General features: G+C 54.1%; 2 protein-coding genes across 7 annotated transcripts; both read right to left on the bottom strand.

Annotated features, from left to right (window-relative positions):
- Positions 1 to 4,671: 4,671 nt before the first annotated feature.
- SCAMP4 (secretory carrier membrane protein 4) lies at positions 4,672 to 17,370 on the bottom strand. Of its 5 annotated transcripts, none has more exons than XM_084795610.1 (7): positions 17,290 to 17,370; positions 11,614 to 11,661; positions 11,009 to 11,075; positions 10,636 to 10,792; positions 9,094 to 9,195; positions 7,550 to 7,667; positions 4,672 to 5,898 (listed from the first exon to the last, which is right to left on the bottom strand). In XM_084795610.1, exons 3-7 carry the CDS (start codon positions 11,010 to 11,012, stop codon positions 5,722 to 5,724), a joined length of 558 nt encoding a protein of 185 aa, XP_084651736.1. In that variant the 5' UTR covers positions 11,013 to 11,075; positions 11,614 to 11,661; positions 17,290 to 17,370; the 3' UTR covers positions 4,672 to 5,721. The 5 variants fall into 5 exon arrangements, with proteins under 5 accessions (XP_084651736.1, XP_084651732.1, XP_084651735.1 ...); XM_084795606.1 differs by having other exon boundaries at positions 11,009 to 11,137; positions 17,290 to 17,364; XM_084795609.1 differs by having other exon boundaries at positions 11,043 to 11,075; positions 17,290 to 17,364.
- ADAT3 (adenosine deaminase tRNA specific 3) lies at positions 12,668 to 17,354 on the bottom strand. Of its 2 annotated transcripts, none has more exons than XM_084795588.1 (2): positions 17,290 to 17,354; positions 12,668 to 13,997 (listed from the first exon to the last, which is right to left on the bottom strand). In XM_084795588.1, the coding sequence occupies exon 2, from the start codon at positions 13,979 to 13,981 to the stop codon at positions 12,956 to 12,958; it is 1,026 nt and encodes a 341-aa protein (XP_084651714.1). In that variant the 5' UTR covers positions 13,982 to 13,997; positions 17,290 to 17,354; the 3' UTR covers positions 12,668 to 12,955. The 2 variants fall into 2 exon arrangements, with proteins under 2 accessions (XP_084651714.1, XP_084651715.1); XM_084795589.1 differs by lacking the exon at positions 17,290 to 17,354 and adding an exon at positions 16,921 to 16,989.
- Positions 17,371 to 24,526: the final 7,156 nt, after the last annotated feature.

The raw sequence follows: 24,526 nt of genomic DNA, 5'->3' as shown, positions 1-24,526 counted from the left end.
CCAGGCTGACCCCATCTCCACCTCTGCTCTTCAGGAACTGTACCTGGGAGGGGTGGGCTGTGGCCTACGAGACTCTTAAACCAGTGAGTGGCTGTGTGACTGTGGAACGCCCACCTCCGTCCTCGGGACCTCGGGACAGGTTGACTGCAAGGCCGGTGGGCTACGGTGGGGGTCCAGGAGTGAGCGACATGCTCACCCACCCCGGGGCAAACGGCTGCGCGCCTGGCAGGGCACTCCCGGCGGAGCCTTGGCCAGCCCCAGGTCGCCACCACCCTGTACCCAGTGCCAGCGATATGGGGCGCAGTATCCCCCAGTTCACAGCAGTTGCAGGGCTGCAGCTAAGGCGGGGGGGGGGGGCCCGTCTGAGCCCAGGTCGCATGGAGAAGCACCAAGATGGGGTGAAGCCACAGTTCTTGATCCTGTGAAGCTGCGCGGGCCAGCGGGGTGTCCAGAAGGAAGCAGGGCACAGCTGAAGGGTGAACTTGTGGGGTACCAGTCTCTAGGAGCCTAAGACACCCTCCCCCTCCAGCCTACGTGAGTGGCCCAAGGTGATCCAATCAGATCCTCCCCTGGGAACCGTGATGGAGGGATTTGTAACTGATGCTGGGACCAGGGACTGTGGGCAAATAGCTGTAATGCAAATAGCCTTAGGAGGAGGCTAGCCTGGGCTACAGAGGCGGAGTCACAAACATGGGGGTGGGCAGGTAAAAGCGACACTGAACTTCCGCTAAGCATGTTGACGAACAGCAGGCTGAGACTGTCTTCTGGAATGCTGGGGTTTCTCCCCCTTCCCCCCTTCCCCCCTTTCCCCTCCTTCTCAGTTTGTTTGTCTGGGTCTTTTGTTTTGATTGGTTTGGCTTAGTATTTTGGGACTCCGTCTCCCTAGGCAGCTCCAAAGTGGACTGGGACTGGACTCTCTCTGGAGCCCAGGATGCTCTTGGGTTTGTGACAGACAACTCACCTAGGTGTTTGGCTAACAGGTGATGCATTGTCATAGTCAGCCGATGCTGCAATATTTAAAATGTATTATTGGAGCCGGGCGTGGTGGCGCACGCCTTTAATCCCAGCCCTCGGGCGGCAGAGGCAGGCGGATCGCTGTGAGTTCGAGGTCTGCCTGGTCTACACAGGCAGCCAGGGCTACACAGAGAGACCCTATTTCGGGGGAGAGAAGGTTATAGGTGTGTGTGTGTGTGTGTGTGTGTGTGTGTGTGCGCGCGCGCGCGCGCGCCACCAAGCCTGGCAAGATTTTCTTAATATTTATTTTATTTCATGTGCTTTGGTGTTTTGTCTGCATGTATGTTTTTATGAGGGTGTTGGGTCCCCTAGATCTGGAGTTACAGTTTTGAGCCACCCTGTGGTTGCTGAGAATTGAACCTGGGTCCTCTGGAAGAGCAGCCAGTGTTCTTAAGCACTGACCCATCTCTCCAGCCACTATAATTGGGGGGGGGGGGTTGTTTGTCGAGACAGGGTCTCTTTGTGTAGCCCTGGCTATCATGGTCTCGCTTTGTACACCAGGCTGGCCTCAGACTAATAGCGATCCACTTGCCTCTGCCTCCCGAATGCTGAGATTACAGGCGTGCACCACCATGCCTGGCTACAATTTTTTATTTTTTTTGTTTTGTTTTGTTTTGTTTTTGGTTTTTTGAGACAGGGTTTCTCTGTGTAGCCTTGGCTGTCCTGGACTCACTTTGTAGACCAGGCTGGCCTTGAACTCACAGCGATCCGCCTGCCTCTGCCTCCCGAGTGCTGGGATTAAAGGCGTGTGCCACCACGCTCGGCTCGTGGCTACAATTTTTTTTTAAAAGACAGAATCTCATGTAGTCCATGCTGGCCTCAAACCCCATATGTCGCAGAGGGTGGCCTAGAACTCGTGATCTCCTAGTGCTGGGTGCTGGGCTAACATCATCCACTGAGCTCCAGCCCAGGGGTTGTGATGTCAGCACTGAGAAAGCCCCAGCAGGCCAGGTGACTAACTCACCAGTGGCTTGTGAGCTGCCAAGAGCCCTTGGCAGTTGGAGGAGGCAAAGGGAGCTCATCCTGACAACTGACAACATCCTGTCCCCAGCAGAAGGCGGAGGAGGAGACACCAAGCAGGTGACAGCTGTCCTCACCCTCCACTGGCACTCTTGGAGGCTCCGGTTTCAAATAGCTTCCTCACCCTGAGTGGCAGCGTGCCCAGCCTTGCCCGCCAGCCCTGGTAGTTTCCCTCTGGAAGACAGGACAGGACACTCTGGGTCACCCAGCAGGAACCAACCTTGGAAGACACAATCCTGCTGTTTTCTTCTTCTTTTTTTTTTTTTTTTTTTTTTTTTTTTTTTTGGTTTTTTGAGACAGGGTTTCTCTGTGTAGCCCTGGCTGTCCTGGACTCGCTTTGTAGACCAGGCTGGCCTCGAACTCACAGCGATCCACCTGCCTCTGCCTCCCAAGTGCTGGGATTAAAGGCGTGCGCCACCACCGCCCGGCTAAGATTTATTATGTATTCTCCCTGTGTGTACACCTGCATGCCAGAAGGCGGCACCAGATCATATTATAGATGGCTATGAGCCACCATGTGGGTGTTGGGAATTGAACTCAGGACCTTTGGAAGAGCAGCCAGTGCTCTTAACCGCTGAGCTATTTCTCCAGCCCCTCACTGCTGTTTTCTTGATGTTGCTCCAGGGACCAGAGTCCAAGGAGATCCAGGGAGCATGCTCTTGGGGGCGGGGGTGGGGGAAGGGGGGTGGGGAAAGGGGAGCATGGCTCTAGGCGTCTGTCAGTCATCTGTAACCAGTTGACTTGGGATTGAGCTGCCACTTGGCTGACTGATGCTCTATCTGCCCTATAAGTAGGAGGGAAGCCATTGCGGACACATTGACTAGTGATGCCTGCTCTGTGCTGAGAAGGGAAGAGGGGCTCGCTGTCTTGATTATTGATGTCTGACCTGTATACAGAGTGGAGGAAGGGCATCACTGACCTCTTGCTCTGTACAAAGAATGCAGGAAGGCATCATTCATCCATCAATTGATTTGTGATTCCCACCCTGTGCATAGAATGGAGGGCATTGGGCTGGAGAGGTGGCTCAGAGGTTAAGAGCACCAGCTGCTCCTCCAGAGGTCCTGGGTTCAATCCCCAGCAACCACGGGGTGGCTCACAGCCATCTATGATGAGATCTGGTGCCCACTTCTGGCCTGTAGGTGTACATGCAGATGGAGCACAGCATACATAATAAATAAAATTTAAAAAGAAAATAAAAGAAGCCGGGCAGTGGTGGCGCACACCTTTAATCCCAGCACTTGGGAGGCAGAGGCAGGGGGATCTCTGTGAGTTTGAGGCCAGCCTGGTCTACAAAGCATTCCAGAGCTTTCTGAAGATTGGAGAACCCTAGGGAAACAGTTCCAAGTTAACAGCAGTGGTGAAGCCTCTTTCTGGCTTCAGAGACGAGTGAGTGTGTTCCGTTCCGTCCCCAGCATCCAGCCAGCAGAAGAGGTAAAGTGACCACCGGAAGCAGAGGTGAATGGAACCTTAAACAGCTTAACCTAAGGTGCTGTCGTAGTATGTCTGTCCTCCCAGCATGTGAAAGGCAGAGACAAAAGCTGGACGGTGGTAACGCACCGCTTTAATCCCAGTACCTGAGAGGCAGAGGCAGGTGGATCTCTGTGAGTTCAAAGCCAGCCTGGTCTACAAAGTGAGTCTGGGACAGCCAGGGCTACACAGAGAAACCCTGTCTCAAGAAACCAAACCAAACCAAACCAAACCAACCCCCCACAGAAGCAAAGAGTGGGTTACAGCCTGTGAGATTAGGACTTTGGTGACAGGGCTCAGGGTGGGTGGACAGAGAGCGCCTGTGGCCAGTGCAGAGGACAAACTGAGAAGTGTGCCCCCTGGTGGCTGCAGGCAGAGGGGCACTCTAACCATGGAAGAAAAGGTGGGGCAGGAAAATAGGTGGACTTAGAATTCTAACTATGGGTTTCTGTCCGGCTCCTGCAGAAACTGAGACACAGGCTGGTTCTGCTTGAGGCCAAGTGAGAGGGGTGGCCCCACCCTGGCCGCTTTGTCGGAAGTGCAGCCCTGTTTGCTCCTAGAGGCACATGGCAGCCAGCAACTCTCAGTGCCCTTGGTCTGTAGACACATCACCCAGGTGTCTGCCTCTCATTTTTTTCTTTTTGGTTTTTCAAGACAGATACTCTCTGTGCAGCCTTGGCTGTTCTAGACGCTTTGTAGACCAGGCTGGCCTCTAACTCACAGCAATCCACCTGACTCTGCCTCCCAAGTGCTGGGATTAATGGCGTGTGCCACCACCGCCCGGCTTCTGCCTTTTAATGACACCAGGCAGCTAGGTCCAGGACCTATACCCTAGGCCAGGTCCACTAATGCCCTCTGCAGAGCACCCATTCCCATGGGTGCCAGCCTTCCCTGGGGCCTGGCAGGCTTTGAAGTTGTTATGTGTGTGGCTCACTATGTAGGCTCAGCATCCAGGGAACAGCAGAGCATCATGGTGCTTACCTGTAACCACAGCCCTGGGCAGCCATGCACAGGAGGGTCCTTGGTGCTCACCGGCCTCCCAGCCTAGCCCTGTCAGTGGGGAACTTTCAAAAAACAAGGCAGATGGCAAGAGAAGGCAATAGCTCATGTCGGTCTCCAGGCTCTGCACACACACAGCATGTGTGTCTGCACAGCAAAAATACAGGCCCCTGCTGCAGAAACAGTTTATTTCCAGAATATTCTCACATAACAAAATCAACTGTGGCATTTGGGCCCACATAGACAGGGCTGGGCAGGGAAGAGCTGTAGGTGGCGCGAGGGCGTGGCACCTATGCAGACACTTGGCCTCACCCCTGGGCCACTCTGAGATGGGGCCTCAAGGTACAAGGCCACTCCCTGTGTGCCTGGCAGCAACTCGCCACCCTCGGGTGGAGAACAGAGGCCAGGTGCTCAGGCAATTTGGCAGGGCACTGGCCCAGAAGTATGGCCCTGTGGGAAAAGCCTGGGGACTGCAGTGACTTGGCTGATGGTCACAAAAATATTGAGTCCAATGTCATCAGGGGCACTATGAACATCCAAGACTCAGTCAGGCTTTCCTGGCGAGGCCACAGCTGTCCTAGGAAGGCAGGAGGGGGAGGGGAGGAAGTCCTTCGTAAGGCACAACTTCATCCCTGGGTTCTGCTCCGGGCTGACCAGCGCCTCTGGTCTGTGCTCTCCTTGGCTGGGGGACATGGCCTGCCACACAGCAGAGCTATCTCTTCTATTACTGCCCACGGGTGGGGGTGGGAGGGTCCCGGTGGCCAGCACAGCCTAAACCAGGTGGATCAGGGCCTTCAAGTGGGCAGAGTACTCAGGATCCTGGGGACAGGAGTGACAGCAGGCTGCCACTGTCACAAGAGATAGAACTAGGAAGCCGCAGGACCCTGGGCGCAGAGGAGCCTAGGGGTGGGCTGGATGTCATGACAGCCATGCCCCTGCCTCTATCCATTCCCACCCATCCCCACAAGTGCTCTGGGTCCAGCTTTACATCTTGGCGACAAAAAGGACGGACAGAAGCCTGGCGTTGGAGGCTGCGCCCTGGACTGGCTGGGAGCAGGCATACAGCCAGGCTTCCATGGGATGGCAGTCACGGTGGCTGCTGGGCAGTGCTTGCTGAGGGCTCAGACAAGAGATGAACACAGGCCGGCGACCTCCTGGAACCCCCTGGGGACCACGGGTGACGGCGGGAGACAGAGCCGCAGTGCTGGGGCGGCCAGCTGCCTAGGGCCACTGGCCACTGGCCGAGTAGCTGGGAACCGTGGGGTATTCGGGCAGACTGCTTCCAGAGAAGTTGTTGAACTGGGCCTCCCTCGATGGGGGGTTCCTCCAGGTACCGGCTGTCCACTCCGTCTGTGCCTTCTGGAAGCTTCCACCAGCCCCACGGTAGATCCTATGCACCTGAAGGATCAGGGGACAGAGACAGGCTGTGAACCCTCCAGTGAGAGCATGGGGCAGTGCAGGGCCCTGCTTGATCAACTGTGCCCTGGGTGCCTCATCTCTACCCTGCTGTTTCCACAGCCCACAGGACACCGTGGGGTGGCATCTCGCTGTCACTGCTGAGTGTGACCTTTGACCAATTTTTTTTTTTCAAGACAGGGTTTCTCTGTGTAGCCTTGGCTGTCCTAGACTCACTTTTGTAGACCAGGCTGGCCTCGAACTCACAGCGATCCGCCTGCCTCTGCTTCCTGAGTGCTGGGATTACAGGCGTACGCCATCATGCCCAGTCCTGACCAATGAAAAAATTATTTATTATTATGTATCTAGTGCTCTGCCTGCACATACACCTGCATTATAGATGGTTGTGGTTGCTGGGAATTGAACTTGGGACCTCTGGAAAAGCAGTCATTGCCTTTAACCTCTTAGCCATCTCTCCAGCCCTTGTGTTTTGGCTTTTTGGGACAGGGCTTCTCTGTGTAGCCTTTGCTGTCCTGGACTCGCTCTGTAGACCGGGCTGGCCTCCAGGGTCAAGTGCTGGGGTTCACTTTTTAAGGGACCTGGAGGAAGAATGGGGTGAAATGCATGCAGGGCAGGGTGGCCTGCCTCATGCCAGCACTCAGGAGGCCGAGGGAGGACCAGGAACCTAAGGCTTGTCTAGATAGTTAAAAAAAAAAAAAAGAAGCTGGGTGCACGCCTCTAACCCAGCACTCCAGCAGCTGAGGCAGGAGGATCAGGTGTTCAAGATCCCCGTCAGCTCCCCACTGAGTTTGAGGCCACTGTAGAGGCCCTGAGGGCATGGCAGTCCGCTGTCCCCTGGCTCTCTTCATGGCTTGGCCAGCTGCTACCCTTCTTCAGTGCTCAGGGCTCACTTCCCAGCATGCCCTGGGGCCCACAATCTTGAGAACTCTTCTCACTGTCTCCTCTGCTCCACTCTGATGTGAGCGTCTCTCCTGGCATAGCTGGCTTCACAGACTGGCGCCCTGTCAACAGTGGCCCGGGAGCCTCAGGGTTCCTGTAGAGAGGCAGCTCTGGGGACCCGGGGACCTGGGGACCTCGCCTACACACATCAACCTGAGGAATGGAAAAGTGGCCGGGCCGTGGTGGCACACGCCGATAACTGCAGCACTCGGGAGGCAGAGGCAGCTGGATCGCTTGTGAGTTCGAGGCCAGCCTGCACAGAGAAACCCTGTCTCAGAAAAACCAAAAAGAAAAAAAGGAGAAACAAACCCAAAACCAAAAAAAAAAAAGAATGGACAAGTGGCTCGGCATGTCTGAGGCCCTGGGTCCACGCCCCAGGAAACAAACGGCAAAAACAGGCTTCTGAAAGGGTTTATCCTGCTCTCCCCTGTGGCTCTGCCCCAGGCTCTGGGGATGGGGGTGGGAGCAGGCAGAGCTGCCTGAAGGTCACTGCGTTGTCTAGGGAACCTGGCCAGCTTGGGGTCCTGTGCTCCCCACCAGGAGGGCTCCTAAGCCTGAGCCACTGGTGCCAGGGCCAATTGTGTCCTCCCCAAATCCTGTGAGTTCCCAGGTGCCAGCCTGTAGCTGAGCACACGGGTGTCCTGGGTCGGATGCACAGGAACGGTGAGGTCAGGGGAGAGACTGAAGGACTCACCTGTACAATAGTGATGGCCATCAAGGCAGCAGCCAGGGAGAACATGATGGCCGGGATCAGCATCACAACAGCAGCCCCAACATTGACACCAAAGACTCCAACAGCTGCCAGCCAGCCACTGCAGAGTGGGAGAGGGGAGCCGGGCAAAAGCGCTCAGCGCACTGAGAAGGGCCTGCTGTCCTTCACACGCAAAGAGCTCTGAGAAACCAACAAAGACAGGTAAACGAGGCCTGCTGTCCTTCACATGCAAAGAGCTCTGAGAAACCAACAAAGACAGGTAAACGAGGCCTGCTGTCCTTCACATGCAAAGAGCTCTGAGAAACCAACAAAGACAGGTAAACGAGGCCTGCTGTCCTTCACATGCAAAGAGCTCTGAGAAACCAACAAAGACAGGTAAACGAGGCCTGCTGTCCTTCACATGCAAAGAGCTCTGAGAAACCAACAAAGATAGGTAAACAAGGCGTGCTGTCCTTCACATGTACAGAGCTCCAGCAAATCACAGAGAAAAGTGTAACTTCAAAGGAGCTGGCTCAGCTCAGGGCCAGAAACTTCGTGACTCATCAACACGAAGTAATGGCCACAGCAAACATCACAAGTTAACAGGTTTGAAGTCACAGAACATACCAAACAGGAAGCCACATTTCTTTTTCCTTTTGGTGTTTAGAAACACAGTTTCTCTGTGTAGCCTTGGCTGTCCTGGACGCACTCTGTAGAGAAGGCTGGCCTCGAATTCATAGCAATCTACCTGCCTCTGCCTCCTGAGTGCTGGGATTAAAGGTGTGGGCTACCATACCCAGCACAGGAAACCACTTTTTAAAGGTGGCGCACGCCTTTAATCCCAGCACTTGGGAGGCAGAGGCAGGTGGATCTCTGAGTTGAGGCCAGCCTGGTCTACAGGGTGAGGTCCAGGACAGCCAGAGCTGTTATACAGAGAAACCCTGACTCAAAATAAAATAAAACAAAACCAACCTAACCACACACGTTACTTTTTCTTTTTCCCCTTGATTTTTCGAGACAAGGTTTCTCTGTGTAGCTAACCCTGAGCCAGGCGCTGGTGGCATAGCCAGGTGATGGGGTGGGTGACAGCCCCTTCAAGGGTTACAGGCTCCAGATGCCAGGGAGGTGGTGGGAGGGCACGGCTCAGGAGCAGCACTGAAGGGTTAGCGCACACCTGGGGACCTTATATGGACATAATGGCACTCAGGGGTCAGGCAGGCAAAGCCCTGAGTTCCAGGCCAGCCAAGGCCACAATAGTGGGGCCCTCAAAAAAAGAAATGGAGAGCCCTGACTGGGAGACGGAGACAGGGCGCTGTCTGTGCAATGCAGGCTTGGGCAGCGCTGGCAGGATGGGTTCTCCCTCAGGTGAAAAGTGCTGCTGGCCTAGCAGGGCTGGAAGCAGCTCGGCCACGCCCTCTGCTGGCAGCACAGCGCACGGGCGCTTCTCTTTCCCCACCCCCCTGCTGGCAGAGACTACACACACACACACACACACACACACACACACACACACACACACACACACACACACACTCCTTGCCACTTACCACGCGCCCCAGCCCGAGAAGCCGATGGCCTGGATGACGGTCAGCACAAACTGGGCCCCGAAGATGAAGAAGAACGTCATGAAGTTAAAAGAGCTGTCGGCTCTGTAAGGGCAGAACGTGCAGTGTCACCCCCACTCCCTAGGGAGGGGACCGAGTGACACGACAACCTTGTCCTTGTGGGACAGACAAAATCAGCGAGGACAGCACATGCAGCCTGGGTGCAGACTGACCACACGAGAAGATGAGGAGCCCCAGCGTCATGGAGTGGCTAACCCCTTGACACCATCAGGGCTGAGGGGACACCACTGGGCTGCTTCTGCTCAGAAGGAAGGGGGCTTCTGGGAGTGGCAGGTGGGATGACTCTGCTCTGGGGCCACTTGTCCCTGCTGTGGTGGCTGGGCAGGCATGTGTGTCACACAGGTCCTCCTGGGCTATCCTGGGCTACGGTCCTCTCAGGCACCATTTCCAAGCAAACACAGCACTTGCCCAAGAAGGCGGGAGTGAGGAGGCTGAGAGCAGACACCCATGGATGGATGACAGAAACACACGCAGCCACCTATAGGCTGGCGTGTTACAAACAGGAGCAAGGCTCTGACACACACCACAGTGAAGGGGCCTTGTGCTCAGACAAACAAGCACGGAAGGCCACACAGCTGTGACTCCATAACAGAAAATGTCCAGAACGGACAAATCCAGAGACAGGAAGTGCGTTTGTGGGTTTGTGGAGGGTAGAGAGGGGACAGAGTGACAGCTTATGAAGACTGGTTTCCTTTTGGGGTGATGGAATCTTCGAGAAGCAAGCACAAGCAATGGCTAAATCACTGTACTGCCACACTGAGGTACACTGCTGTTAGGAAACCACAGTGCACGAGTCAAGGCTCACTAGAGCCATCACTAAGACTCAGAACAGCCGCATCGGGCTGACGACAATGTCTAAATGGGTGGAGCTGTGTGCTGTGTGCTGCCAAGCCACGGGCCTGAGTTCAACCTCCAAGACTCACCTATTGGAGGAAAAGACCATCCTGTGACCACTATGGCTGTCATGGCACAAACGTTCGTGTGTGTGTGTGTGTGTGTGTGTGTGTGTGTGTGTGTGTGTGTATGTGTATGTGTGTGTGTATGTGTGTGTGTGTGTGTGTCCTCAAAACAAGGCTGGGCATGGAGGAACAGGCCTGCAATCCAGACGCTGAGGCAGGGTGGGTCACTGTGACCAACCTTCTACAGTGACACTTCACATCAAAGCACCAAGGGGGAAGGGGGGGCAGGACAGGGCTCCTTCCAAGAAAGCCTGAGACAGAAGCTGGCTGTGGCCTGTCGTCACAGATTGCTGACCACAGCATAAACATCCACCCACACTGGACACGCGGGAGGCAATCTGTTAGTAACTGGGCCAGAGCCTCTCCTGGAGGGCAGATCTCAGGTCCCCAGGGACTAGATCATCCTCTGTGGGCCAGCATGCGGCCACCCACAGCCCTGAGCGTGTGCACCCAGCACCTGGGGCTCATATTCTACACGTCTGACAGCCCCTGGAGCAAGGCTTACCGGAAGGCCTTGTATGCAGGCCGGAACCAGCACACATAACTGCAGGGAGTAAAGAGCAGCAGCCAGAGAACGGCCAGGCCGAAGTTGCCCCCTGCTCCAACCGCAATCCACCAGGCCAGGCAGGCCACCAGGTTTACACCCAGAGTGGCACAGTAAACTGGAAGGGGACACAGAGGGACAAGTAGGCAGTGAGTCACCAGGGACCCGGGCCAGGCCCAGGGACGTTCCCTACCAGCACAGTAAGGCTGAGCATCATGCAGGGCCTGGTGTGTCTCACGACCCACCCGTGGACCACACTGCCCCTGCCTGCGGTGGGGAGGGGACCCTGCACTCTCTGGGTGGGGGCCCCACCCCGCCCACCCCCGAGGCTCACACATCCACAGCCGGTAGATCCTCTTCACCAGCACCTGGTGCTCCACGGGGATCTCGTCGGAGAAGTCCTGGTAGAAGCAAGGCTTCAGAGGCAGGAAGCGCGGCAGGGGGGGGAAGTTGTTCTCTTTTCCTGCAGGAGGGGACAGCCGCAGGTAGCCCGCCACAGTCACAGCCTGTGGGAGCACCCTCCCCACACCTCAGGGCCCCCTGAAGCTGGACAGGACAGGGACCCTCTGTGGGCTGTAGCCAGAGTCACACGCTGGCACTGTGTGTGTCCGGGGATGGGGAGGAGGAAGCCACCAGGGAGCAGCCACAGTTGGTACAAAGGCCCTGAGGTTGGTACCCACTGTCCAGCAGTGGTGGGGCTTAGGACAGCCAGAGGCCCTCCAGGGCCCCCAGGCTCCCTGCACGCTCCTCCGAGCTGTCCTGCTTTTCCCCTCCCTCGTCCGCAGCTGGAAGATGTGGATGGTTCTTTGGTGACCTGTTTGTACCCCGCTGTGCCACCCAAGACCAGACAAGGCAGACGCTGGGGGAGGCAGACCAGTTGCGCAACCACAGCTGTGTGTGCACTGGGGACACTGGCTGGGGAGCGGACCAGAGACTCACCTGCCATCTCTGTAGTGGCTGACCAGGCACCCAGGCAGGAGGGATCACCTGAAAGGAAACTCCAGTCAGGGTCTTGGGAGCCACTGGGACCAGGAAGACCCCAGCCCAGCCCACGGCTGCAGGCTCTGCTGGGCAGGCCAGCCAGCTTCGTTGCTGGCTCAGCGGGTGTCAGGCCCGGATGTGGGGCCGCCTCACATCCTTCTCCTTAGTGCCGTCTGAAAGGGGATGGGTCAGGCCGCCTGAAGATTCTACCCACAGCCCTAGAGCCAGGATGTCCCCGTCTCGGTGGCCCTACAGCCAACTCAGTGCTTCCACCCTCATCCAGGCACCCAGAGTTCCCTGCCATGTGACAGCAACCAGGTCACTCCAGCTATGGGTGTCAAACTCCCCTGGGATGTCACAGGAACATCCCCCCCCCCCCCCCCGGCACAGCCCCAGGGGCACCCGACAGTCACTTTTCAGAGTAGCTCTGGCCCTGAGTGCCACCTTCAGGACACACACGGCCAGGCACGGGGCCCATGCCACCTAGGGTAAGGGAGCTGCAGGTGCCCTGGCTGGACACAGCCCCTCAGGCACAGGTTGGGCTGCTCACAGCTCTCGGCCTCTCCCTGCCCACTCCAGGAGGGAGACCATGGAAGCATGTCTTCCAGGAAGGGCCTTGGCTTCCCTCAGACGAGGAAGGGTGGAAGGACCACGCGGAGACGCAGGCGGAACCCAAGCCCATCTTTGCTCACATCTGCCTGGCAGCTCCATGGAGCGTCCACTCAGCCCCCAGCATCCTGCCTAGTACCCCACCATGCTCAGGCTGATCCTGCGGAGCCCCAGCCTCCCCATCAAAGACGTATACAGAACGGCTGGGATTAGCCTGTGGGTGAACAGACCCAGTCCAACAGGTGTCCAGACATACTTGGAACATTCCAGACTCCAGGGACAAGCAAGGGTGCCCCTGCAAACACCCAGAGCAGTCTGCACTCAGCAGGGCTGTCCCCTTCACAAGCCACACAGCCAGACAAGGATGCCCAACCCAGCCTGGCACCTCAGTGCAAACGGCAACTTGGTTTGAGGCGCTTTATTTTCACACACAATGGCTGCTCCCTGGCTGAGCCTGGACGACCACGGGGGCTATAAGACAGCCACTAAGCAGGTAAGCAGAGCCGAGTCCCACGGTTGCCTGGTCGCCGCAGGTAGCGGCGAAGAGGCCACTGTCTCGGGGCTGAGAGGCCACATGCTGACACAGGTGGTCGGTGTTGGGTGGGGCCCCGGGGTCGGAGGCCATGAAGCTGCAGGGGACTGCGGACTGGCCAGGAGCAGAGAACGGTCCAGAGGCAGAAGGTCAGCAGGCCTAGGGGTCAGGGTCCAGCTGGCAGCACTGGTCCTCGAGGATGCCGCGGAACACCTGGAAGCGGTGGTTGAGGTCTGACCGCGCATGCACACGGAAGCGCGTGCCCAGGGCGCCGTCCGGTGAGGGTGCCCCATAGAAGACGCGCTGGATGCGGGCGTGGACCAGGGCCATGGCGCACATGACGCAGGGCTCCCGGGTGACGTACAGGTCATAGCCAGTGCACACATAGGGCAGGCCATCCTCGTCCTGGTCCAGCTTGCGCACGCTGCCGGCACGGGCACCTTGGGTGGAGGCGACCTGGGTGAAGGAGCAAGCTGGGTGGCGACTGAGGTCACAGGAGCCACGGCCCTGCCCCTGGGCCACCAGGTCAATGCACACCATGATGGCGTGCAGGAGGGGGCTGTCCACGCTGCTGCAGTCATGGCCTGTGGCCAACACGCGGTCCGAAGCTGGGTCCACCACGACGGCGCCCACCGCCCGCAGGCCCTGGGCAGCTGCTCTCTGGGCAGCCCGCACCGCCCGCTCCATGTGGCTCTGCATGGCGGCTCGTGCTTGGGTGGAGAAGAGCTGCCCAGCCAGCGCGCTGGTCACCTGCTTGTCTTCGTGGAAGGACGTGGGCCAGTGGGCCCGTGCCTCCTCAAACTGGCTCCGGGTGAGGGGTGGCCGGGCGGGCACCGGCACCAGGAAAGGTGTGCCCAGGCCGCGCGGGTCCACGGCCGTCCTGGGGAGGAGCTCGGCCAGCGAGCGCGGGCCCGCCGAGGGCCCTGCCAAGCACAGCAGCAGATCGGACGCGTGGGCACCCCCGGCACTGCGGCTGGGGCGCACGCGCTTCAGGTGGGGCTGGGCAGGAAGTGGATAGACGGCGGACACCTCCCGGAGGAGGCGGGATGTCTGGCGCTTGTCCAGGACAGGCGCCGCGTAGGCTAGCACCAGCTCCATGGCCCCCGACTGCTGCTCCGACAGGACAGGGAGGGCTTGCCACTGTGCTGGCTCAGGCTGCTCTGCGAGGCCCGAAGTGGGCTCCATCCTCAGCGGGGCTCGACTGTGGGAGACAGAGATGGGACTGGAGCGTCATTTGACATCCATCAGCTTCTGTGGGGCGGGGGTCTGTGCTGGGATGCTGTGGGTACCACCAGGCCCAGGAAGGAGGAGTCCGGAGCACCAGGAAGTGTCGGCAGCGTAGTCCACGGCAGCACAAGGCAGCACAAGGGATAACCGTGCCGGGCTCTTCAAGGCTCTGCTGAGGCCACGTGTACCCGACAGACGCCGTGTTAAGGACAGTGTGGAGACAGGCACTCATTACTATCAAATCCAAACCCACCCCAGCAGCTTGCACACAGCACTAGCTTCTTCCAGCCCCTACCCTATGGGAACCAGGCCCGGTGGCACCCTGCCACCCCAGGAAGTGTAGGCCAGAGGACTAGGAGCTCACGGTGCTTTTGAGACCAGCCTAGGCTTCATTAAACCTTGTCACTAACAAAAACAAAACAAAAACCATGAAAATGAGGAGCCAGTCCTTGGCCCCCACAAACAAGCCCATGGGTGGTCACCACCCACAGACATCCACTTCTCAGTCTGTGCTGTGAGCCGCTGACAAGCTCTGGCTGACTCCAAGCCCTCAGGCCTACAGTCAGAAGGACCTGGTTCCGCCTGCAGTGTGGGGACTAGACCTACCTAGTCCAGTCCACGACAGAGCAGTCCCTGGGACCCCCGACTTGGACTAGATGAGACCTGCAGAGGCTGGACCACTGCTCCCCACATGCAGCTCCTGGCTTTGGGGGGTGGGGGTGGGGCACTGATGGGTGCTTGGGTTCCAAGCTGCTAAATGTCCCCTTTTCTATATGGTGACAGTGAGGGTGAGTTCAGGACCACCCATCCCCCAAAAGCATACACTTCAACTGACTGTGTACCCAACCCCAGGTGGCCTCAATGGGATATGCCCACACTGGTCAACCTGGTGGCATCTGTCATCCCAGCACTTGTGGGGCAGAAGCAGGCAGACGGAGGCGGGCCAGCCAGAGCTACGAGGTGAGACCTCATCTCAATTCGCTGTACACCCAGAAATGTGGCAGGCCTAAGATGCACCCTAAGAATGCAGCTTTTGTCGAGAAGGGGCGGGCCTCTGTCCACAACCCTTCCCACTGTGGCCTGTCCAAGTCCCTCCACCTCCAGCTTCAGTGGGCTAGCCTGGGAACCTGCCTATCCCGAGCTTTCAGTCAACCCTCAGCCTGCTTGTGCCAACACTGTGGCTACCCTATGACACACAGGGAAAACGCCAGGCTCCTCCAGGTGCCCAGCTAGGGCAAGGCTGTATGGAGGGGATCCTCTCAGGCCTCAGAAACACCTTCTTCTTGTTCTGGAGTCAAAGCTAGACAGGCCAAGACGGCAGACGCTGGCTGCACAGCAGGCCACTCACAGACCACCTTCCACCTGGTTCTTTGCTACTGAGCCACTGGCCATCCTTAAGTCATGAGCTTGGCTGACAGCCCCAGGCTGTCGGCCCCGCCCCAGGCTGTCGGCCCCGCCCCGCCTTGCCAGGAATCCGCCCCCCCAGCCCCCCTCACCCTCAGGAGGAGGTTGGGAGTGTGGCTGAATAGTGGCAACACCTAACAAACCAGAAGGAAACAGGGAGAGGGGAAAAGAGCCCCCCCCAGGTGACCTGCAAGGCTGCAGTGTGCAACATCACCCCACCCCCGCCACCCCAGTGACGACCACCCGGCCACAGGAATTCTCCCCGGGATGGGCTCACCCAGGCTGCCCAGGTCAACACTGCATGGCTCTACTGGCTAAGTAGATAACTACAGGTGCCACCCGGGAGCCGTAAAGTCCAGGAAGTGTGTCTGAGAGCCTGGTGTCACCATGGCTGCCCCTGCACAGACCGCACTGGCAGGCAGAACCCATGGGGGTGGGGCATGGTGACATCTGGCCTCCCCAGGGCATATACCAGGCCTACGACCCATACCACCCGCCTGGGCCACAAAGCGCCACTGTCTCTGGGGCAGAAGACACAGCCTCGTTTGTCCCCTCAAGACTACGGCAAAACAAGGGACGCGGGGGGGGGGGGGGGGGGAAGAAGGCTGCCTTGGGGACAGACAGCCTGGGCTCACAGACCTCTGGGAGGAGTTTGATAGCTCTAATGCCACGGCTAATGGGACCCCCCAGGTTCAGCGCTGCTATACACGCCTGTTCTGCAGGCTTGTTTCCTCGTTTTGAGGCAAGGTTTCCCTACGTAGCCCAGGCTGGCCTAGAGCCTGCCTGCTTCAAACTTGCAGTCACCCTCTTGTCACCTCCCACGTGTGGGGCTGAAGTGGAGACCAGGACAAAAGGGCTCCCTTGTCTCAGGGGACAGGTTTGAAAGGAGCGCCTTCGGCCACAGCCAGGGACCTGCCACCCACCAGACACGCCCTACAGTGGCTCAGGAAGCCTGCCTCTCTCTGCACTGACCAACTGCAAGCAAACAACGGTCCTGGGCCCATGGTCTGACAGAAGGAGACCATGGCCGCAGCGTGGACTGGCTGCAGGGACGGACAGGAAACTGCATCGGAGAATCAGGTCTAGAAGGCCCAAAACACCAGGCACTCAGGAAGGCCCTAGGGGGGTTAGATGCTGGGTTCCAGGCCAGCATGAGCCTTACAACAAACCTTCCAAAAATAAAATATAAAGAGGGCTCGGGGCAAAGCTCCGCAGTAGAGAGCCTACCTATATCTACAGTGAGGGTCTGAGGCTAAGTTCAGGGGTGCACAAACCAGTGAGGGAGTGGGGTGTGGCTCAGGGGTAGACCACTGCCTGGGATCCCAGAGATGAGCAGAGTTCCTGCCTAAAATCCGCTACTGAAAGGAGGGGGCACGGATCAGCAGCACCGTGCCAGCCTAATATAACCAAGTCCAGGCTTACGATCCCTGGTAGCACCAAAGAGACCCCAAGAATTCCCATAGGGTACCACGGCTTAAAGAGAAACTGCACACCTGCTGTAAAGATGGTGAATAGATAAGCCTGAGGCAGGGGACTAACTCTGATGAAACGTATCAGGCAACCGGAAGCAACTGGAAATCACGCGGATTCCGTAATGAAAAGTAGGGTACACGCGTGCGCAGCAAACCGATGGCGCAGGGCGCGGTGGGTGCAAACCCTGTGCGCACGCGTGTTAGCGTTGACCGATCGCGCACGCGCACGCCCACCGCCTCCCGGGAAGCGCGCGACACCCGGAGCCTACGCGGTCCGCCCCGGCAAGGCTTTATTTCCCCGTGCCCACCGCCCGTGCCTCGTTGCCAGGCCCCGCTGCCCGGTGGCGGATGCGGAACGGCGAAAGCCGAGACCTTACGGCGGCTGCTCACCTGAGGGACGCCCGCGCGAACGCCACGCTTCTCCAAGTCCTAGCAACCGAGCCGCCCCGCCTGCCGCCGCGGGGCACGACGGGAACGTAGTTCCGTGGGCGGGGCCTACTCCAGGCAGAGGCGAGGCTTTGACTACAATTCCCTTAAGGCCGCGCGCTGGGCTGCTTCACTCCACCTTTCTGTATCTAGGGGCTTTTTTCCCCCCTGCGTCCTGGGTCGGGGGCAGGAGAAGGGGGGCGAGGAGGGGGGGGAGGAAGCGAAAGGGGAGGGGGGGGAGAGGAACACCGTGTCACTAGTTCGAGACCTACGGATGGTGCCGAAAGTTGGACCCTGCTTGACACTTGGCAACATCAGCAGAGAGAGGAGATGTGAGGCAGGAGACTATGGCCATAAAGAGCATACACACTCCGATTACTGTAAAGGACCCCCATGGCCACTGAACAGTCACTTCCACTGCTTGGAAGGCGACCCGTGGTCTGAGGTTTGGGTCCACACAGGCCCTCATTTTCCTCATCTGTACAGTGGGTGCAACAGACATATGCACTCCTGAATTAAAAATTAGGTCTGAACCCAGGCGGTGGTGGCGCACGCCTTTAATCCCAGCACTCGGGAGGCAGAGGCAGGTGGATCGCTGTGAGTTCGAGGCCAGCCTGGTCTACAAAGTGAGTCCAGGACAGCCAAGGCTACACAGAGGAACCCAGTCTTGAAAAACCAAACCAAACAACAACAACAAAATAAGTAAATACTTTTTTAAAAAGTTTATTGAATGAGCATTGGGGAGCAGAGACAGAGGAAGAGGGGAAGAGAGAGGACTAAGAGATTTTTTTTTTTTTTTTTGATTTTCGAGGCAGGGTTTCTCTGTGTAGCCCTGGCTGCCCTGGACTCACTTTGTAGACCAGGCTGGCCTCGAACTCACAGAGATCCACCTGCCTCTTCCTCCCCAGTGCTAGGATTAAAGGCGTGCACCACTATGCCCAGCTTGTGAATACTTTTTAATTACTTTCATTGTTTTATAGAGAGTTTCACTGTGTAGCTTGGTCTGGCTAACAACTCACTCTGACAGACCCCCGAGACTGTCCTAGAGCAGTTCCTCCTCCTCTGCCGCTCAGCAGTCAGGATTTTTCCTGGGGACCTCACGAGGCTGCAGACTGCCTGGCTGAGCCCTGACTGGCCGGGAAGGTGCAGACTGGCGCCAGAGAGCCTGGGTTGTCCAAGTCTGCAGGGTCAGCCTGTTTGCAATTCTCTTGGCCTGCCTGTCAGGACCTTTCCGGGATAAGGGGTGTCTTGTGACCAGCGAAGGTCCCATGGGATGGGTTTGTAGTTACTTGCAAAACAGATGAGCAGGAGGTTAGTGCTGCTGGGACAGCTTCACAAAGGTGGGAGCCGTGGGTGCTGTGTTTGGCTTCCAGGAAGCCACATGAGCTGAGAGACTCCGAAAGGACACCAAGAGTTTGGGACATTACACCAAAACAGGACCACTAGAAAACCCATGGAATTTAATAAATTCTGCCTGAGCCAAGGCCCATAAAAATGCTATACCATATAGGCTCAATTTTCTTAACAATTATATTTCATAATAAACTTATTAACCAAGTGTAGCTCACTTATAACCCGACTAACCCTAAATAAGAGGAAAAGAAGATTAAAGAAAACAAGAATGAACCCTTCTGGGTATCAGTTCCCAGGAAAGATTCTCCTGGCATAGTCAGCAGGATCTCTTCTGATGGAACCCGGAGCAGCAGCCAAAGCCCGGAGCCCCGAATTCTTCACTGGAGCAGGTCTCTCAAGGAACGTCCCAAAAGCCAGTGATGAGCAGCCACTCAATCCCAAGTCGCCAAAGACCCCCACCTGTTGTGTGTGTGTGTGTGTGTGTGTGTGTGTGTGTGTGTGTGTTCACAGATGTTTTTCAGCTGGCCACAATCAAGCTCCCGCACGAGGTGGTTCATCCTCTAGTGGATTATCCTCACCTGTTCTCTCACAAGTCTGTTCCTCATCCCACACGTGGGATCATAACAACATCAGGTTTCTCTCCCCTTTCTATTAAATAAAATAAGCTATATAGAACAAAATAATTATAAGAATTATCCAGCCAGGTGTGGTGGCGCATGCCTTTAATCCCAGCACTCGGGAGGCAGAGGCAGGTGGATCGCTGTGAGTTCAAGGCTAGCCTGGTCTACAAAGTGAGTCCAGGACAGCCAGGGCTACACAGAGAGACCCTGTCTCAAAAACCAAAACCAAAAAAAAAAGGAAAAAAAAAAAGAAAATTATCCAGTAAGTCACATTTACAAGGACCATTCCATTTGTAATTGACAATATTTGAGAACTTATTCCACTACCTATCCTATGCTACTGAGTCTTTTTCGAGACATTGTTTCTCTATGTTATCTTGGTCAACCTGGACTCACTTTGTAGACCAGGCTGGCCTCAAACTCACAGCAATCCACCTGCCTCTGCTTCCCAAGTGCTGAGACTAAAGGCATGTGCCACCACGCCTGGCTTACTGAGTCTTATCCTAATGTCTAAAGGTTGTTTTTTTTTAACTCTTAAACTAAACTTATATTAATACTGTGGCTATCTAGTCTTCAACCCCATCAGAGACCCCAGAAGGAAAAACTATCTAATATGAAGGAAGTGCGGGCAAGCAACTTCCAAAAGTGTTGACAGGACAGAGAGCTGACTGTCTGGACAGTCACAGGTTCCTCTCCATCGTCCGGGCATCCAGTCTTCAGCCCGCCGGCCCAAGGCATCTAACAGACTGCTTCTGAAGTGTCACAAGTTTCTGTTCATCCTAGGTGCACCCTGCCTTCAGCCAGCTCAAAGCATCTCACAGACTGCTCTGCAGCAGGAATCCTGAAGGACTGGCCCACCTGCTCTCTGCAAGGCTGGGCAGCCAGTTTCTCAGTGTCAGGCTTGGTCATAGCGGACGGTCAGTCTCTCATCAGCAGTAGAGATGAGCACAGTTGCTCAGTCCAGTGACTATCTGCCACTATCGTTTCTTGATGCCCTCATAATTAGAGTGGAGGTGCTGCCAGGAATGGTTGTGTCTCTCTGTCATAAAAGCCCTTATTATTAAATGCCATATTCTGTAAACCTCTGAAGTGTTTGAAGACCAACTATCTAGTCTATCCATCATCTATCTATTCCTTTGAAAAACATATAAAAGAAACTAAATAGAGCTTATTCTATAATTAAGTAATTTAGTATCTAGTAAGATTTTCAGGTGACCAACTACTAACCTCTATCTCCGACCATCCTGAACAGGTTATAACAGTTAGCTTTCACCTTTTCAAATAAGTTGTACATATATAATACATTAAGTAAATATCGACAAATAATCTCAAGTTTCTACCAACATATAATATACAGTTTGTTTTCATCAACATACCATATACACCACATAAAGCAAAAACTGAAAAAAATAATCTTAAATTTCTATCAATCTACAATACCAACGTGAAATCTTAATTTGAATATCAATGTAAAATATTTGGGGCTAGTAGATTTAATAATCTACTTTTTAGTCTATAAATCTATCTTCTCCCTTGTATCTTCCCTTCTTCCTCCCTTTTTCCCTAACATTAGGATACAGAGAGAGAAAGAAGGATAGAAGAAAGAAATCCCTAAATGAAACTTTTATTAACTTATAACTAACCCCCCCTAGAAAAAAATGAACATTGGTAACCCACTGCAAACAGCCACCCCACCTAATGGGGGCATCATTCTGTCAAAATTACTTTTTGCTGTTTGGGGAAAAACATCTTTTGGGTACCCTTAGAAAAATAAGATGTTGGCCAAGTGCTGGAAAAGCTATCTGTATCTGTTTTTGTCCAGTGTTTTTGGGGTAGATCCTTGGGGCTAGCCCTTTTTTAAGTTGATATGCATGCAGTTTCTCTTCTTGTTTTGTTTTGTTTTGTTTTTCAGGATAGGGTTTCCTCTGTTATCTTGGCTGTCCCAGACTCCCTTTGTAGACCAGGTTGGCCTCGCACTCACAGCAATCCACCTGCCTCTGTTTCCCAAGTGCTGGGATTAAAGGTGTGCACGCCACCACACCTGGCTACATGCAATTTCTTGAGGAGACAGTAGCTGAAGCAGCTTTTGATGTTGAATCACCCGGGCTACCTGCTTTGTCTTTGTAATTATCTGGTTTTTGCTCTGAGAATAAGCAAACGTTTACAAGTATCAGTATAAGTACACACATATATAATATACAAGGTAAAAGACTTATCTAAAGATAAACATCTGCCCATTTTGAGCAGGTGTAAGCCATCAGTTTTGTACATCTGTTTGAGCTGTAACATCCAAACTGTATGGAGAATGTGATGTCATAAGGACCAGGCAGCGCTTATGATACCCTCGCTGTACAAACGCATTCATGTTTAGGTACTGAGAGGTCTTTCCTGATCAGATCTAATCTTTATCATTTTTGTCGGCAACCATATTTTTTCACTCCCTGTAGAAACAAACATATGCATGGCCCCATATCAAAACTTTTTAAAAAATATTTTATTTAATTTTAATTTATGTGCATTGGTGTGAGGGTGTCAGATCTTGGAGTTACAGACAGTTGTGAGCTGCTGTGTGGGTGCTGAGAATTGAACCCAGGTCCTTTGGAAGAGCAGACAGTGCTCTTAACCACTGAGCCATCTCTCCAGCCCCCCCCCCATCTCAAAACTTTTGCAGGTTTTCAGTCCATGGTCAATAAATCCTTATAGTAAATTGCTTGTCCTAGTTCCTCAGTTTTTCTATAACCCAGTGTCTCTCAGCTGCTGTTGTCCCTTCATCATCAACATTAAGAAAATTTAAAGTCAACAAAGCATTATTTAATCTGTAACTGGAGTCTTTACCCTTCCTTTTTGTTTAATAAGCATCTCTTTTAAGGTACAATGAACTCTTTCAATCACTGCCTGCCCTGTTGGATTGTGTGGTATACCAGTAATATGCTTAATATGATAACATGTAAAGAATTTCTTCATCTTAAGGGACATATATGCAGTAGCATTGCCAGTTTTTATTTGTGCCAGTATTCCCATAATTGCCATTGTTTCCAATAAATGTGTAATTACACAATCAGCCTTTTCAGAACTTAGGGCAGTTGCCCATGTAAATCCCGAATAGGTATTGATAGTATGATGTACATAGTTTAGTTTTCCAATTTCTGCAAAATGGAACACACCCATCTACCATATTTCATTCATTTTTTCTGGAAAGCTATTATTAACTGTTTCTCTTACCCATTCATCTAATGGAGCTCCTCTTTCCTTTAGGGGTCTGATTGCCCTCTTACATTCCATGTTAGCATTCTCATGTGCCATAATGAGTTTCAATGCCTGTTTGGTGTCAGCATCTGCTATTGCTCTATCTAGCGCTGGTCCCAATCTCTGCAAAAATTCTGTGAAGGCTTCCCCAGGCCCTAGAAATATCTTAGTAAAGGGAACGGTTATCTTACCAGGCTCCTCCACCGTGTCCCAGGCTCTTAAGGCTGCAGCGTGACATTGTTCGATCACCGTATCATCGTACTGGACTTGTCTTAAGGCAGCATATCGCCCTTCACCAAGTAATTGCTCTTTGCCAACATTTATGTCCCGTCTCCTATTTTCTTGTTCTAATCTCTCTGCCTCCCTTCATCACCACGGTAACCGCTGCAGCTGTTGTGCAGCTCCTAATAACGCTGAAACCAAACTTTTCCAGTCTTGGGGGACAAGTCTATGCTGGGTGGCCCAGGTACTCAGCATTTGTTTAACAAAAGCTGAATGTAGTTCATACCCGACTATAGATTCCTTAAAATGTTTTAAACCTAACATAGCTATTGGACTCCATGCCATTTCATCATAACCCTTAGCTCCACGCTGAGCAGGCACACATCTTACAGTAACTGGAAAAGCCGATGGTAATGGTGTGACTCTGGGGGGTTCCTCTGTGGGAACATTTTCCTCTAAAGGCTCTTTTGTTTTTCTGCTCTCCTGTTCCTGTAGTTTTTTACAGCCTCTCCAGCGTCCAGTTTCTCTCAGCCACCTTCCATATGCTGGCGCTCTGACTACCTGGCCCGTGGAGCAGGGTGGGGCGGCAATTGTGGGAAACACTCGCTCTCAGTTACCAGGTTTTTCTCCGTTATTGACTGCACTTTTTGTTTTCCAATTGCTTCAACCTCAACCTTCAAAGTTTCTAATGGCACTGCCAATTCTGCAGTCCTTTCCAAAACGATAGAATTTACTGACCCTTCTGGTTTTTGCATCTTATTTATTGGTCTCTTTTCCAATCTCTTAAAAATTGTTATACAATAAAAAGACCAAGAAAAAAATAAAAATTCTGTCTGGGTATAAGGCAGGAAAGGACTTTGTCAACACCCTGAAAGAGCATTGCTATCTCTTGAAAAACCATTATCTTTCTCCACAACATTAGAAGTTAAGTTACCCATGATGCCCAAAGCACGTTGGGCTCCACTTGTAGGCTCAATTTTCTTAGCAATTATATTTTATTATGAACTTATTAGAGCGTACCTCACTTATAGCCTGACTAACCTAAACAAGAGGAAAAGAAGATTAAAGAATACATGAATGAACCCTTCTGGGTATCTGTTCCCAGGAAAGATTCTTCTGGCGTAGTCAGCTGGATTTCTTCTGCAGGAACCTGGAGCAACCGGAACCCAGAGCAGCAGCCGAAGCCCAGAGCTCCGGAAGCCTTCCCTTGAGCGGTTCTCTCAAGGAGCGTCTCGAAAGCCAGAGATGAACAGCCACTCAATCCAAAGTCTCCAAAGACTCTCGCCTCCTGTTTTGAGCTTATATATATATCTCCTCCCAGAGTCTGTTCACGGATGTTTTTCAGCTGGCCACAATCAAACCCCCAAATGAGGTGGTTCGTCTTCCAGTGGATTAACCTCACCTGTTCTCTCACAAGTCTGTTTCTCACCCCATGCTTGGGATCATAACAAAAACAAATTTATCTCTTCTTCAATACTAGGGGCTTAGTAGTGGGGAACCCTGACTGTTATCCCAGAAAACTCAGGTTTGATATCTGCACCCACATGGCTGTTTACAACCATCTCTAACTCCAGCTCAAAGAATCCAATGCCCCTCCTGGCCTCGATGGATACTAGGCTCTCATGTGGTTCACAGACAGATAAATATGCATAAAATAAAAATACACACTGGGCGGTGGTGGCACAAAGCCTGTAATCCCAGTACTTGGGAGCGATAGCTGTGAATTCGAGGCCAGCCTGGTCTACAAAGCGAGTCCAGAA

This window comes from Acomys minous, assembly GCF_964271855.1.
Source record: "Acomys minous genome assembly, chromosome: 9".
Classification (NCBI taxonomy): domain Eukaryota; kingdom Metazoa; phylum Chordata; class Mammalia; order Rodentia; family Muridae; genus Acomys; species Acomys minous.
Note: the sequence above shows the minus strand (reverse complement) of the source record. Positions and strands in the feature narration are given on the sequence as shown.